This window comes from Rhinolophus ferrumequinum, chromosome 7 (assembly GCF_004115265.2).
Source record: "Rhinolophus ferrumequinum isolate MPI-CBG mRhiFer1 chromosome 7, mRhiFer1_v1.p, whole genome shotgun sequence".
Taxonomy (NCBI): domain Eukaryota; kingdom Metazoa; phylum Chordata; class Mammalia; order Chiroptera; family Rhinolophidae; genus Rhinolophus; species Rhinolophus ferrumequinum.
The window spans coordinates 51,481,230-51,498,146 of record NC_046290.1 but is presented as its reverse complement, the minus strand read 5'-3'; the positions used below and the strand labels follow the sequence as shown (position 1 = coordinate 51,498,146).

At 37.3% G+C, this 16,917-nt stretch overlaps 1 protein-coding gene across 4 annotated transcripts; it reads left to right on the top strand.

Annotated features, from left to right (window-relative positions):
* Nucleotides 1-728: 728 nt before the first annotated feature.
* On the top strand, nucleotides 729-15,372 carry MTX3 (metaxin 3). 4 transcript variants are annotated; one of them, XM_033110772.1, is made up of 9 exons: nucleotides 729-825; nucleotides 1,326-1,395; nucleotides 1,746-1,822; nucleotides 2,763-2,855; nucleotides 3,373-3,555; nucleotides 3,700-3,776; nucleotides 4,281-4,438; nucleotides 5,947-6,035; nucleotides 8,804-15,372. In XM_033110772.1, exons 1-9 carry the CDS (start codon nucleotides 745-747, stop codon nucleotides 8,912-8,914), a joined length of 939 nt encoding a protein of 312 aa, XP_032966663.1. In that variant the 5' UTR covers nucleotides 729-744; the 3' UTR covers nucleotides 8,915-15,372. The 4 variants fall into 4 exon arrangements, with proteins under 4 accessions (XP_032966663.1, XP_032966665.1, XP_032966662.1 ...); XM_033110771.1 differs by lacking the exon at nucleotides 729-825 and adding an exon at nucleotides 876-1,165; XM_033110774.1 differs by lacking the exon at nucleotides 5,947-6,035.
* The last annotated feature ends 1,545 nt before the right edge of the window (nucleotides 15,373-16,917 follow it).

Here is a 16,917-nt window from a genome sequence, read left to right as displayed (position 1 = left end):
TGTGTGACTGCACAGGTCTCACTTTTATAAAGCCAGCCTTGTTCTGTCTTCAAAGAGCTGCCTGTAGTGAAAGGCAAAAGGTCTGTATCTAGGGATAGAAGCTACAATTCAAGTATGTACAAGGGGCTGCAGGAACCCCGAAGTTCCTAACTTTGTAAAATTGTCCCAGGGAAGGTGACAGTTCATTTTTGAGGGAGCAGTGGCCAGGAAAAAAAGACATTTCAGACTGAAGGGAGAATTCACTTGACAAATTTCAGGAACAGAATTACTTGCAAGGAGGGTGGAGCAAGTTAAGATGAGGATGACAATTGAGTTTGAGAGTGGAAAGAGGCAGAGACCAAATATATAGAAGAAGGGGTTGGACAATTATTAAGTGCCTACTGTATGCCAAATTCTTTCCCCCATGTCATAATTTTAAACAGTCTTAACAATCTTATAATAAGCTGTCGTACCTATTTTACAGATAGATTAGTTTAGGCCCAGGGTAGTAATGTTCAAAGGGTTTGGGATACATTAGACATCCAATAAATATTTGGGAACTGGAGGGTCTGACTTAAGGCCCAGGACTCTCAACCCCTAGGTCAAGCTGATTCTAAGCGTGCTTTCAACCCACCAGAAGATCTTTTCTGCATCTCTCTAGTGTCCCAAAGTACCCTTCCCTCCTCTAGCTCCGCCCCTCTTTTTCACGTGCCGGAAATTGGGAGGAAAAGTACTTCCGGGATAGCAAAGGTCGGCCCCGGCAAGATGGCGGCCCCCTTGGAGCTTAGTTGCTGGGGAGGCGGCTGGGGGCTTCCATCGGTACACAGCGAGTCCTTGGTGGTAATGGTGAGGCCGCCTCGCGGGCCAGGGCGGGGGAAACAAGGGGCGGGGCCAGATGCGACAGGCTGGCTAGGCCGGGTACCCGCGGCTTGCAGCGATTCCCCGCGGCGCTGCCGGGCCCAGGCGGGCCGGGGAGCTGCTCCCTGCAGTCAACGAATGAGTTACAACCTGGCCTGTGACTCCAGCGAGACCTGGCGGGAGACCTATGGCTTCTTCTCTTGGCTCCATGTTATTCTCAGCCTTGCAAAGCTATCTGAGCATTGGAGTGAAAGCACAAAGCAGGGGGCGTGCGCGCCCCGCTCTGCAAACCCTGGATCCTTTGGGGAACAAGGTTCCCAAAAGCCAGGTAGTGGGCGCGCGCACTCCCTCAGCTAGAGGTTGGGGAAGGGACGCGGCCCCTTGGTCAGGCATCTTTGCCTTGGGGAACCGGGCTGTGAAGTAAAGCAGCTCAGCAGATTTGCATTACGTTCTCGGTCTAAGATGTTTTATTGCAAACTCTGTTTCAGGCTTACGCCAAATTTTCTGGTGCACCCTTGAAAGTCAATGTCATAGATAACACCTGGAGAGGTTCAAGAGGTAAAGTGTAAACTTTAAACAGCCCTTCTGCCCTGTTTAAGCGCCTGCCCCCAACCCTTTTAATGCTCTGAGGCATATAGCCATGGAGTACCTTGGGATTTTAGTTTCTTTTTACCATGACCTGGTTTGATCATTCTGAGTAATACGTCAAAGTACATGCCAAATCATTGGAAATTATGAGAGATGAAAATGTTCTCTAGGACTGCTCTTTGTTAAATTGCAAAAAACGAAGAGGAGTTTACTCACTTTTTCCCCTCCAAATGTGCAATTGGCATAGCTCTTAAGGTATTGGAATCTCTTCAGAGGAAATCGAAATGTTTCCTTGTATATAAACTGTTTTCTGATTATAGGAGATGTACCAATTTTGACAACTGAAAACAACATTGTTTCTCAACCAGCAAAAATACTAAACTTTTTAAGAAAACAGGTGGGTGGTTCCTTTTGAATAACTAGATTGTTGATCCCAGCATGTTACTTAAAAAAAAAAAAATACATTGTAAGCTTTTGGGATTTTTAAAAATCCTTTTTTGCCAACTCAGTAGGGGTTTGATATAAAAATAGACTTGCGAATTACTGCTCTATATCATGAGTTGTACTGTGGTTTCAGTCATAAAGTGAGGAATAATTTATATTCTCATGCACTTTGCTTGGATTTTATTGAAGTTTAGATGTAAGTAGATTAAATTTAGCCATCTTTGCTAACACTTACTGAGATGATTGTCAGTTTAGTCACATAGTTTCTACCCATTTTGTTCTGGGTATGACATCTGAGGTCCCACCAACTAGCAACTATTTTATTTTTTAAAACCACTTAACTCATAGTCACAGTTAAATGTTTCATGAAATAATGTATCCAAAATGTTTGAACACTAAAGATTTTTATAATGTATCCAAAATGTTTAAACATGTAAAGATTTCTGTAAGTGCAAAAGTTATCATTGCTTTTGCCAGTACTTTAAAAAAAAATACTATGTCAACAAAATTTAGAACTTTTCTAAATGGGAAGGTTTTCTTTCGTTTTTTTCATGGGGAAAATGCAACCAATTAGAACCTTTTCCTTATTGTTAATAAAAATAATAGCTTCGATTTATTTATTTATACTATATGCCATACACTAAACTAGGTCATTAACAATTACTGAAATAATAGTGAATAAAAAAAATCATAACACTTACTGACTTTACTGTGTGCATGAAGCTGTGCTAAGAACTTTATTTGCATTAAGCAGCATTTGTCACTAAATTTGTGTTTCTCTTTCTTCCTTTTAATATCACGTTTGCCATTTTTGAGGAAGAATAAGAGTGCTAATTTATTTAGCTTCACTGTTTTGGGATGCTCTTGACTTTTGGCTTTATATATTTTAATAGAAATATAATGCTGATTATGAACTCTCAGCAAAACAAGGGGCAGATACTCTGGCTTACATTGCTCTCCTAGAAGAGAAGCTTCTTCCTGCAGTGGTGAGCATTGGTGAATATTACAATATTTTAGTGATCTACTGAAAATGTACTTAGTCTATTTAGAAGAAAAATAATGAAAATGGATTAAAGTGGACATTTCATTCATGTATTAACCTTGATTCTTTCGTGTTACTGGGAAACTGGATTTGTTTAAGACATTCCACTAGTATGTGAAACAACAAAGTGAAAGATGATGTTATTTTGGAAGTAAAAATAAAAATTCTTTGTGGAAGATGGAGTTCGTTGCTCCATGTATAGAATTGGGTGAACTGCAATCCCTTCATTCAGCAAATATTTATTGAGCACCCACTATGTGCTAGGCCTTGTTCTGGGTACCTGGGATATAGCGATCAACAAAACTCATATTTAAAATCTTGTTTTTATCCTTGAGTCATCCTAACTGGAAAGTTTATGTGAAGTGACTTCATACAAAGATATGAAAAACTTTCACATCGATTGAGTGATCTTTCTTTTAATAAAAGAACATCCTTGTAGTGTTTTGTTCCTCCTTTTGCAGCTTCACACTTTCTGGGTTGAGAGTGAAAATTACTTTACTGTGACAAAGCCATGGTTTGCTTCACGAATTCCTTTCCCCTTGAGTTTGATCCTGCCTGGAAGAATGTCTAAGGGAGCACTGACTAGGATTCTCCTGACCAGAGGACAGCCTCCCCTCTACCACCTTCGAGAAGTGGAAGCACAGGTATGGTCATGGTTATTTTCAGAGCCCGGGCCTCCCTAAGGAGGGACGAGAGATGGCAGAGATGAACTTATCTATAGACATCTGCGTAAAAAGGAGTTCTAGAGCCTCTTTCCTACCTCTGACGTGTAATGTCATCCTTACTAGATATATAGAGATGCCAAGGAGTGCCTAAATCTTCTGTCAAACAGATTGGGAACATCTCAGTTTTTCTTTGGAGATACGTGAGTTCATTCCCTTAAAAATCATTTTGGTGTTTCGTATGCATAGATTCAATGAGCAGTTATTTAAAACAAATCTCCTGGTTGTCCCCCTCCCCCAAATGAGTTTTTCACTGAAAAACATATGTAATGGACTTTTACTATTGGCAACTATCTGTTGGTGGTACCCTAACATTGACTTAATATGCTGCATATGTGATTTTAAAACATCTAAGACTATTCCCACCCTGTCTCCAGTCCCTGTATAACACCTGTGAGTAAAACTGAATCTTTGATTTACAACTGAATTGTCTTTGAATTAAAACAAATGGTTAGAGTATTAAAAAAAAAACTACTAATGAGTAAAATCCTAGTTTCATCATTTTTATAAGCTAAAATGGGTACTAAACCTTTTAAAAGACTATATACTTCAGAACTGACAAATGTATTTGAGAAAAAAAATTTTTTTAATATAATCCCAAGTTAATTTTCTTATGTGCTTTTAAAAAATCATGAATTTATTTTTAGGCCTTCTACTTTGGATGCCTATGTGTTTGGTTTTCTTGCACCTCTTTATAAAGTACGCTTCCCCAAAGTTCAGTTACAAGAACACTTGAAGCAGCTCTCCAACCTGTGTCGCTTTTGTGATGACATCTTAAACAGTTATTTTAGGCTTAGTCTTGGAGGTAAGCTGGCTCCTCTTTAGCTAATCTTTGTTTGTATAAAGTATTTGCATATTCTCCTAAGGATGTATAAGCAAAATTCATGACTTATTTAAAAAGTTTGTGTATTGTCTTTAAATGCTGGTTTAGAGCACTTCCAAAAAATTGCATTTTTGCAACTTTATTTTTATTCCCATGTTTGTTCTTATTTAAATAGAGAAGTAGATATTTGCTTTTTGTCTATTTTGGATTTTACACATTTCTTGCTCTTTTTCTTTATATATTGCCCCTTTGAAGTGGGTCATTTTCTTCTAAAAGATTAAATCACAGGTATTTATTGAGGTATTTATTAAGAGAGCATTTATCCTAATGCAAATGGGCAATTACTTTAAATGTTGCTTCTAGCATTTTCCTGCGTGAACAGAAATCAGTAGCAGATTGAGTTTGGTGAGGTACACCCCCATGATTCCACTACATGAAAACTGATTGCATCAGACTGGAGGTATAGTAAACAGAGGGCACCTGTTGCTTAGGAGACCAGTCTTTGCTTGCTTGCGAGTGTGAGGCCTGTGCTTAAGTGATTGGGATGCTAAATTTATTTGGAAGAGTTGGCAGAAATTATCCTTTTAAGAAACAGGAGTTACAGACACAGACAATAGTTTAGTGGTTATCAGAGGGAAAGGGGGAGGGGGAGAGGTAGAAAAGAGTAAAGGGGGTCAAATATATGGTGATGGAAGGAGATTTGACTTTGGGTGATGAACACACAATATGATATATAGATGATGTGTTACAGAATTGTACACTTGCAACCCATATAATTTTATTAACCTGTGTCACCCCAAAAACTTTAATAAAAAGAGAGAAACAGGAGTTATAAGGATAGTTGGCTGAGGGGCAATTTATTTTTTATGGTTGGTTAAGTGTTTTGTATATAGGGATAAGTTAATAGTTTGGGAATCATGAGATCAAGTAACTGTCAACCTTGTTTCTTTGGAGCGGTGGTTGGCAAACCTGTCTGCAGGACAAATACAAAATCTTGGGTCCTATACCAGTTTTACCAAATTAGAATTTCTTAGGGCCAGACCCAGGAATCTGTATTTTTTTTAAGTTCCTCCCCATACTTAGGATGCCTGGTGGATAGCTGTTTGGGAGTTCACTACCTTAGAAAGCTATCCAGATAGTTGTAACTAAGACCTATTTGGAATAGGTGGGGAAAAGGTACAACTTGAATTTGAGAAGGAAACGAGGCCTGCTCTGCTCTTTTCCTAATCACCTTGGCTAGCGGCAGCACAGTTGGCCCCAGTGTCTGTCTACTCTGTGGGCAAATTCAGTCCTTTTGTTTATGGGTTGGTTTTGGAGCATTACTATCCGTCTTAAATGTGCCTTTGAACCCAGGATGGTTTTCTCTGTGCTTTCTGTTTGGAAGGCGGGACTCTTGGGAGGGTGGATAGATTCAAAATTCTTTCAGTCTAAACAGCTTTAAAAGCTTTCAAAATTTCCTGTCTTTCTGATTTCTGTTTCTGGCTTCTTAGGAATCTCTCCTGCTGGACAAGAAATTGTAGATGCAAATCTGCAGAAACTCACACAACTTGTAAATAAGGAATCCAATTTAATTGAAAAGGTCAAGTTTACTTCAATCATTATTTTATAGTAATTCAGTAGTTTCCTTTCTGTGATCAATACTGTAGTTTGGGTTATGAATTAACTTTACCCTCATAGTCCTTTTTTTTTTTTAAGTTTATTTTTTCAGAAAGCTGTTTAAGTATATATTTACTAAAGTTGTACAATATAATTTATTTTGAAGCCAGAAGTGGCCTGATTGCTCTGGGGATCGTTCTGATAATATTGGGTTTACTGTTACCACACAATTAGTATTTTTCAAGTTAGGAGACCCAAAAGCCTGTCTTTAAAAAAAAACAAAAACAACTAAACGATAAAACAAAAACACTTCTTGCGTGCTTGTCTGCTTCTGTCTCTGAAGGTTACCATTTCGTGAGATTGGAAGCATCTGTGCTTGCCCTTGTTAATAGCATTGTAATATCTTTTTCTTTCTTCCACATGAAATGTTTTATATTTTCTCTTTCCTGTTCTTCTCTGTTCTAAATGTCTAGTTTCTTTTATCAATGTGGATATTTTGCCATTTGGGGGGTGGTCATTTGGTGAGAGGGAGATTGAGGAAGTAGGTAGGGGAGAGAGCCAACAATGGAAATTTCAAGGGTGATTCTAATTGGAAAAATACAAGAGAGTTATTCATTTTTCCCCCCAAGTGTTGGTAAACTTGCTTTTTTACTTATACACATGAATAATACTGCATCCTTTCACAAACTAATGGGGCAATGTGGCCAAATACCACTGGTTGGCAGTAGCTGGCACTGTGTTGATGAGCTTTATGTGAGTTATCTCATTAATCGTCGCCACACCTCTGTGAGTCATGGCTTCTACCACCCCCATTTTACAGATGAGGATCCTGAAGTTTTGAGACTAGCGTATGTCACCTGGCTGAGGTCATGCAGGTGACAAGAATTAGAGAGGGAATTTGAACCCTAGAAATTGGACTCCAGCTTGGCTTTGCAATTAGTCAACTATCTAACTCAGGAATGAGATGATGTATCCATTACTAATAGTCCTAGTAGCCAGGTTATAACTGCCACTCTCTGGAATGACTGTTCGATTTCTTTTTATTATACTTCATGTGTTGTTAGAACCTGGGAAGTGAGTAAAATGATAAGAGTTCATTGTTAAAGTTTGGGTAAGCTGAATGAAAGCCAGTTTTTCTTAATTCTTTGCCCAACCCAGTAAATCTCACAAGAGGAACTATATTGAGTGTTAAGTGTGGATAATGGAAAGATTACTCAGACTATTTTAGACACTGAGCTGCTAGATGAAGGCTATCCAATATAGTTTCCATTTCCTATATGTGGCAAACTCATGACAAGCATGGAAAGAGAACCATGAAATACCTACATATGCAAAAGTGAAATCAAGTGTCTCTGCCTCTACTTTGTACACTTCTTCTTGGGTCATCATCAATATATGAAAGTTTTCTGACCCTATATCAGCACTCCCCCAACCCTTCATACCTGCTCTTCAGTATGGCTCACTGCTGTAAGACATTAGAGCAACAAATTCTAATGGCTACTACTGTTCACTATTTGGATAGAAAATCTGGAGTTTAAAAACAGAAAGTTAGGTTTGAGGAACTTAGTTTTTGCAAGAAAAAAAGGCAGCTTAAAACAGTTGATTCAAATAGTTCACTGGAAATACTTTTTTTTCATTGGCAGATTAAATGTTAATCTTTTCTTTCCCACAAATCCTGGTACCTCTTCTGAAACATTTCCTTTATGCTTTATAAGAGCATATTGAGAAGATAAAGGAGCGTTTTGCTCTGCACATATTCAAAACTCTAAAAAAAACTGCCTATGCAGGTGGTAATAAGACGCTGGATTCTGTTGGTTTTGAGTCTTTGATGGCAGCTGCTTTCAAGTTAAGCTGATAGCTCAATGGCAGGACCTGAATCTTGCACTCCGTGGGGTGCTCTGGTTAAAGGTACAGTAGTTTTCTAAGGTCTGACTCAGTTCTGAAGAATCATCCCTGTCCTAGTGTTTCCCAGGGATGCTAATGTACTCCTCAGGGTAAGACTGAAGCTCGTGTTTTCTCAATGTGCTCCATATTAATTTCTCTAGAGCAGACTTGGATCTGATCCAGTATTTGGAATGCCTCTGAATTAGGTCTAAAGAATTTATCCTTCTTTCTACTTTCCTAGCTTCCCTTGGTCTAAATACTCTGAGTCTAAAAAAGCTGATCTTTTTGAGTGGAGTACAGGCCATTTTCATAGAGGCAATAAGGTATATAGTTGAAAGAACAAGTGTTGGAATAAGACTTGGGTTCAAATTTCCGCTCTGATACTAGCTTTGCAACTAAATGCAAATTCCTGAACCTTTCTGAACTTCATTTTGCTAATTTGTAAAATAGGGAATGATTGTAACTGCTTTTTTTCCTTCACAATGGTGTTGGGAAGATCAAATGAGATATTGTATGTAAACATACTTTGGAAACTGTGGAGCTTAGTGTAACAGAAATATTTCCTATTAGAAGACGTCTTAAACCAAGTCATGCAGTGGTTAAGTTCAGTAGAGTATTCATTTTGTGGAATTACTGTAATTTTGTAAAGGCATCAAGGATGAGCCACATTGCTCTTATACATCCACTGAGTCAGCTGGTATTTGAGGTATGACATTTAGAACTCTTGAGAGATTATTTGCAAGAAAAAGGTTTTGCTTGCTGTCCTAGAAACACATGGTTCTAGGCTGTTGTTTCATCGGGAAGGCCACAGTCCACATAAATGGTGCTACATCCATTAGTCAGATGTACCTTTTGTACTTTCTACAGATGGATGACAATCTTCGCCAAAGCCCTCAACTTCCTCCTCGGAAACTGCCGACACTTAAGTTGACTCCAGCAGAAGAAGAAAGCGATTCCTTACAACGGCTATCACCCTGATAGGCGACATGCTTTGTGTCCAAAGTCATATGATTGTTGCGGTAATCTCTTACACTAAGTGGGTGGAGGCAAAAAGAAAATGCCATGAATAGGTATAAAGAAGACTCTAAGACAAAAGAAACTTTCTATGACATCTATTTTTTTTAAAATTAGGAAGCTTGTATTTTAGCTTGGCAGTGCACTTTAAATACCATCAAAGTGAATGCTAGATGAACTTGGGAAAAAAACACAACACACTGTACTGTATATATATATATATAGAAACACCCTGCCTTAACCTTGGCAGATTTTTGCCTTTGGTTCATATGTTGCTGACCAAAAGCTGTAATTCTGTTCTGAACATGCACTCTTAATTTATTCAAGCTAATTTATTTAGTTTTCTTAGACCAGTCTGAATATCCAATATGTGGCTCTTTGGCTGAGGCCTTTTTCTTCTGTTTAGAAATCTGAAGCCTATTTTAGACATGAAAAACATATTATTCTAATATTCTAATGTTCTATTTACTTCAATAGAAAAGCCTCTATTTAACTTTAAAAAGCGATGAGGAATGTGCTGTTTAATTATGCTTTCACAAGTCTCATCTTTTGGGGGGTTAGTACCATATGTAAATATTAAAGTTGTTTATATATAATATTTATCGGACTATATGCACTTCAGTATAACATTAGTATTTGCCGGTGTGTTCAGTATAGGTTAGTAAGGGCTCTTTCAGTTTATTGAGCAAATGTGGCAGCTTTAGACCTATGTATTTAAAGTATATTTTTAGTCATCTCTTTCTTGGATTGATTTCAGGAGAACTGAATGTGTGGGTCATCGTTATACCAGACTGTAAAGTCTTATTGAAACTTGTCCCATTCTTAGACATTACTCAGGAGGAGCCCACCACCAGAGTAATAGAAGTACCTACTGTGCGCCTGGTCCAAGTTCACCATCCTTGGCTTAGACCAGTGCTCTTTCATAGGAAGCATGTCATGTAGTCAAAAGCTTTATGACAACTAATTATTTTTATGTAGTTTAACTACAGTTGAAGGATCCAATGGAATAATTGGAAATAGCAGTACATTTTTAAGACTATTTTCTACTTATTGGTTGCTGAACTGTTCAAGAATTTGCTGTGCAAGTAATTTTATAATAGAATCTTGCTTATTTCAGTGGCTTAGGTGCTTCTGTTATCCTAAAACCACTTCTGGGGTTTTTAAAATATAGGACCATGTTTTTGATTAGTGTCTTAAAAGATTACTATGGTGCTCAGCAAATCTTATCATGTCCTGCAGAAACCCACGTTAAGAAAACAGCTTTGTAGCCAGGGGATTCGTCTAATTTGAGCTGAGTGGAGCTCAGCTGTGTTTGACCTCCATCCTCTCAATTTGTTCTGTATTTAGGTAGCTATTTATACAGAAGTCTTTAAGTCCTTGTAAATATTTTTCTTGAGAGTTTTAATTAAGTGAGAAACAAGGTAGTCTTCAGAATTTTGCCTTTATCTGTTTGGATGCATTTAGGGAAAGGAGTGAGTTGCATGTTACTTCTGCAACAGGTGGGAGAGTGTGTGCGCGTGTCATGCGTTACTCTTCTGTGAGGGTCCAGCAATCTGAAGTCTGTATGAATATTCTGTATTGAAAATCATGACCAGAGGATTTTATTGTCCTCAATGATTGATGTATATTGGAGAAGGTTGGTTAGCACATTAATCAGACATCTGTTTATGCATTAGTCAGGGTTAGTCATCTTCAATTATGATTTGTATATTAAAATTTCCACAGAGCATCTGATGTGGCTTAAAATTGTCAAACACAAGTAAAACAGGACACTTAAAATTAGTTTTGGAAGAATATAAAATTTATAGGAGAAAGAACTATACCAACCCTAACAGATTCTAAAATTGAATAGTAAATTTAACTCCCAAGTTTCGGTTTTCGAACGACTCCATTGACGACAATTTGGTTTATGAATGCTGTAAACCCGGAAGTAAATGCTTCGGTTTTCGAACACGACTCAGAAGTCAAACATGTCACACGGCTTCCGCTCAGTGCAAGATCCTGAGGCCTAGCTGTCAGCTGTTTTCGAATGTTTCAGAACTCGTGGACTACGTTCGAAAACTGAGGTACCACTGTACTGGGTTATGTAAATTTTTCTGCCAATAAAACTACAATGTCCATGAAGAAGAAAAATGTGTTTAAATTTTTATAAGAATGTGGGCGATCATGTTCCTACAACACAAACTTCAGCTGATAAGCATACTGCAATGTTTCAGGTGTTGAAAGTTTAATAAAAAAGATGTCACTTTAGAGTAACAATTATATGTCCTTTTTTAGTAGAAAAGATGACTGTAAATATGGTTTATTTCCTTTTGGTCATTCCTGCTCTGAACTGCCTTTAGCCTTGTATTATATAGGACATGATGCTTCTAGATTACCTTTCCTACGATGCAAAATGGGATTTAAGATAAGTGCCAATTTGTATGTTGGTTTATTTAGTTGCACTTTTTGGTATAAGCCAATGAAATGCTAGGAAGCTGTAACCAAGCACAAACCGCTCCAGAGATGTGCCGCTCATATAGGAAGTGTTTGGAAAGGAACAGCTTCCCAGACTGGGCAGAGAGCTTGTGATCAGCCTGTCAGGGTATGCTTTGGATAAAGTTTGACTTTGCTGAGATAAACGTCTACAATCTTAAACAAACTGCTGTGAGCTACTTTCTTTTGGAGGTGCTGATGGAGTATAATATAAAAGGGACTATGTTTGTATTTATATTTTTTGGTGGTATAAGATTAGAAAATTGGTCAGATAATTCCCATATGATAAAGATCCTCCATCAACTATCATCAGTCATCCAGAAGACTACCATTCTCTTAACACTACAACTAAAGAACAATGAGGATAGTCATTCCTTCATAAAGCTTTCCCCCCCTACAAAAGTTGGCATGGACAAGCAAATCAAATTTCAACTTAGGTATGTTTGTATTATTTTGGGGGGTACTAGAGGATTAGAGATTATACATTAAATCAAAAGCCTTTTGATTTCCATTTGTAATTTCTATTTAATATTGCTAGATATATTAACATGAAGGAGTGGAGAAGCTTATTTCAATCAGAGCTAAGTTATAATTTTCAGAAGTCTGCAAAAATGGAAAAAACTAGACATCAAAAGAGGCAAAAATTGGAAACAGTATCTCAGAAAACCAATTTTTTTAAAGGTAGCTTTGTGTGATAAAAGTTTGAAGTTAGTAGTATGTTTTCTTAGAGCCTCTTCCAAGAATATACATTGACCAGGTCCGTTAGATTTTGACAGTGTTTCCTAAACTGTCAACAATTTTAACCCTTTAAAACTAAAATATAAGTGCTTAAACGTAAAGACAAAAAGCTGAATGATGGATACACAGGATTTCTCTGTACTGTTTTTGCAACTTGTGAATCTATAATTATTTTAAAAGGGTCTTATAAGTAAATTCAATAGAGTACATTTATCATTATCTACATAAACTATGATTTAAAATGTATTGCTGCAAAGATGGTATCTGTATTCAGTTCCAGCTGAATACATAATATAAATTAAATAATTTATTTCATTCTTGAGTTTAAAGAAAAAAAACAACTCAGGTTTATAGCCAGTGATTATCTAAAGATCTGTTTTGCCTTATCAGAAAAGAAAAAACAACCTAAAATCAAGAACTCCTTTTTCCTAGGATATAAAAATTCTATGATTTTATGTTTGTACTTATATCTTTTTCTTTCTATGGTACTGGGTTTACTTTTGAGGATAAAATATTTTTTAAAAGTTCTGTCTCTCCATGTGGTAGTCCTTATTTGCTTTGCATGTGTTACCTCTAACTGCACAGTGTGACAAGCTGTTCACCAGGAACACGCTTTGATGAACAAGGTGCAGCATGTCTGCGTGCTTTTTGTTTTAAGCTCACAGGGAATTAGTAATTGACTTTGTCTTGCTTTGGTTATTTATATACTCTGAGCACAGCCACAGAGTATAATTTGGATTGTGGTGATCGTCTTTTGTATATGTTGTTGGCGTTACAGTTCTCTTTTGCCTTTTCTTGTTCAGCTCTTGGAATTCACATTTCCTTTTCATTGTTTTCATGTTTCTTAAGCAGATCATTAAGAAATTTGTTGTTAGTGACATGAACCAAAGGCCAGCAATCCTATTATCCTCAAAGGTTTAATTGAAGTTTCAGTAGATCTTCAAAATGCTGATTTTCACAGAGCTGTAAAGATGGATTTCTTCTTTTTAAGGGTTTGCAAAATAGTTTAGCTCAAAACTCTTGTTGGGATGTAGTGTTTGTTAGGAGCTCAGGTTACCAGCCTTCGACTTCAAACTATTGTGATTGAGGTGGAGAAGTATTCTCAGAATCAAAAATATACAGTGAGTATTTGTGCCAGATGAAGAGGCCAATCATGACAGCTGAGAAGTAACATTCGTGAACAGTGACATAAGAAAGGGTACCTTTGAGTTGGATGTTTGTACATAGAGAGGGGAATTTTTTTTTTGTGATACAAAAATATTCACAGCAAAGCAAAGTCGTTTCTTCATTTAAAAAACACAGGAAAATAAGTCTTTTTGTATCCTCATTATTATTTTGAAATTATACAGTAAGATTTTTAAAAAACCATCTTAGTTCCTTGGAGAAACAGTTCCTGAAGGACTATTTTGGCAGACTAGATCATTAGTAAGTGTGTAGAGGGTCAAATAAATTTGGGAAATGCTGGGTTAGACAAAGTTAAGTTACTGTAGACTTTTGAGAACTTTTGATAATGCTGTTGTGTGGTTTGAGTTTCCAAGACGGACCTGTATTTTATACACTATTTCCCTGATTTATTTTCATGTGGATTTTTTTGTAAAATACGTGTCTTGTGAGATTTGGGTTCTGAGAAATACATGTAGGGAAATGCCTTAGAGTGTTTTGCTTGTTTGTGCTCATTGCAAAGGTTTCCTGTTTGGTGCCCCTTTAGTGGGTGGTTACAATGGGAAAAGACAGCTCAGGACTAACGGCCCACGGAACGGAGAGAGCGGTGGGTGGCTGCGGGTTTGCTAGGTTGCTTAGTTAGGCACATGTGAGGCCCCTGGCAGTCCAGCGCCTTTCCCTAGAATCAGCTTGAAACAGCAGTACAGGGGTGTGAACTAGTGGTTTCAGAGAACTAACCGGTTCTTAGGACTCTAGGGGACTACGGGGGAACCAACTTGGAATTACACAACAATTTTCCAAACTGTTTTTGGCTGTGCTTTAGAAGTGCCAAAAAGGTGCTGAGTATTTACAGCACTGAAGTCATATAGAAACTGATTATTATACACACACACACACACACACACACACACACACACACACACACACAGTACCATAGAAAGTTTACAGTTGCTTCAGTGACAAAGCAAAGGAAGGTTCATACCTTCAAATTCTATTCTATTACTGAAAACATGGTCTAAGTAAAGATTGTATGTTTGTGTGTACATTTTCTAGGATGTGGGTTTACAGTTTTCATTAAATTCTCAGCAGCTTCTATATCCCCCAAATTTTAAAACTCACTAGCCTCCAAATTTCAGGGGACTAAGTATGTTTGATTTCATTTCAAAGTATCAAATCAGATCACTAATCATGCATAAGATACTTTTGTTTGTTTTCTGCAGTGTATACGGTTTCATATTTGGAACTCCACGCTTTGGATATGCATTTGATAGAAAGCTTGGCTTTGGGTTTTGAGTTGTGGTGTAATGATGAACATCTAGCCACGTGAAAAACAGTTGGACCTTTGTTCTGATTCTTAAGTTTTCCTCATGCAAATTTAGAGAAATGCCTTTTAATCATTTAGTTTACATATCCCAGATCCTTGGAAGTCAAGAAAAATGACTTGCCAGAGTTTGCATCAGTCCTAAGCGAGTCATGCACTGTAGAGAAGGTTGTGCTGGCCATTCTTTCTTTGGTCTGCTGGCTACTTCTCTTGCATTGCTATCATCTTTATTTCTTGGAGAAGGAAGGGTATACTCAAGCTTTTATGTTAATTGCATAAAGATGAGTCTTATTTCTCTTTTGACTTTATGTAAAATAGGAAATGATGTCTTTCCATTTTTCTGTTCATCTTGAAGTGAAAATTTGAGGTATTTGTAATGTAACTTGAGCTTTCTGGATGATGGTCAGCAAAGAAGATAAATAAGAAATATATGTGTCCACGTGTTGGCTTTGTTCCACCAAGCCTGTCTTTGAATGGAAAACATTTTAAACATCTGTTCTAGTGTATAAATACTGTAGTTTTGTTATAAACAATCTTAAAATAAGCAATGTTGATCATAATTTCAATATTCTAGCCTTGCCTAGTATGAATATATTTTACTCAGAGACTATGTATAAATACCCAGAAGTGGTAATGATGATCAATGTGTAAAGAATTTATTCTGATAAATGAGAAACTGGATATAATGTCAAAAATAGCTATTTTCGCAATAAAATCTCAAATTGCCTGAATGTTTATTAAATCCTGATTTGATGTTATTTATTCTTTGAGGTGAATATTTTCATTGAGAAGAATTTTGGAGTGGTTGAAAATAGTTCTTCAGTGTTGGGACTGAGCTAGCTAGATAGGGGGTTGTTCTTTTTAAAATGTCCATTCTTTCTATGAGGCGTTGAGATCACTTGTGCTCTTTGCACCCCATGCTAATGGAGGTTAGAGGCCTGATCCCTAGGCCACCGTATGTGTATGACCTCAGCTCACACAACTTTTCAGGGCTATAATTATCTCATCTCTTTCACTCTATATAAGTTTTTAAAATCTTTTCCTTTTGCACCTCAAGACAGTCCAGCCATGTTCCATGTAATTGAATGGAAGACATACACTGAGAAAAATAATGCAATTTTAGGTAGAGGGGAAGATAAGTTTTTTGCTGCTTTTTATTTTTTTTATGCGGTAGAATATATGGGTAGAGAACCCTGTTAGAGCTGTTAGAAAAGTAACGGCAGGTTCCCTGAGAGGATGAGTATCTGTTAGAATTAATTTTTTTAATTGAGGTATAATTTACATATAGTAAAACGCATTGATCTTCCAAGTCGAGCTATGCAGATATGTAAGTATTTCTCTCACGTGAGAAGCCAGCTACATCTTTGTCAATACTTCTGTCCCCAGAGAACACAAATCTTAATAGCATATGCACTTTGGGTTCTAGATGCAATATCCTTGGGTGGACTGAGGTGGTTTATAATAATCATCCACCTTTGGCAAGAGAGCAGGAAAGAATAGTTGGTCTTGTGGAATAATGGAATTCTTTTGAGGAAAGACAACTATTTGGAGTCACAAAGTTGAGAACCATACAACAAAGAACTTCATTTTGGTTCTTAATTGCTCAGCTCAGAGGCTTGACTTTGCTCTGGGACTGTTTTGGGTGCTCAGAAACTCCTGACTAGCTATTTAGTATGATATCCTTCAGTGGATGGGTAGGCTACAACATAAACTGCTCTTTCCCTTTTTGGCCAATAGCAGCTGTAAGTTTTGCCTATTGGGATCTTGTCCTAAGGGAATCTCCATAGGAGAAAGATTGAGATAAAGGGAACCGGTGAGATCACTGAGTGTTGCCCATATGTTTGAGAGAAGTGTATACAAACACAAGAAGGAAATGGTGGTGGGGAAATGCAAGGATCTGTCTTACTCAAGATCAGCCTGTAATTAAGTTCCTAATTGTAGAGCAAAAGAGAAACTAGTCCCTTCTTGATCTAACTGACTGGAGAGCTTCAGGAGAAAGAATGAGAAACTATGGTCCATTTTTCCGGGTACATTAGTCAGCCTCCTGGAATGCTTTCGACATGTGTGATTAAGAAATGAAGACGGCTGTGCATCATCAAAGACATTTCAAATTTCTAATACAGCCAACTCAAGTCTCCAAAAGTTGTACTTTTCCAAGTGGGAGAGAGGCTATTATATTTATCCTACTTTTTGAGTAAGCGAGTGGAAAGAATAGGAAAATTTTACCATTTATGAATACAATTAAGGATTGGGTCCTCACATCCTAGTTTGG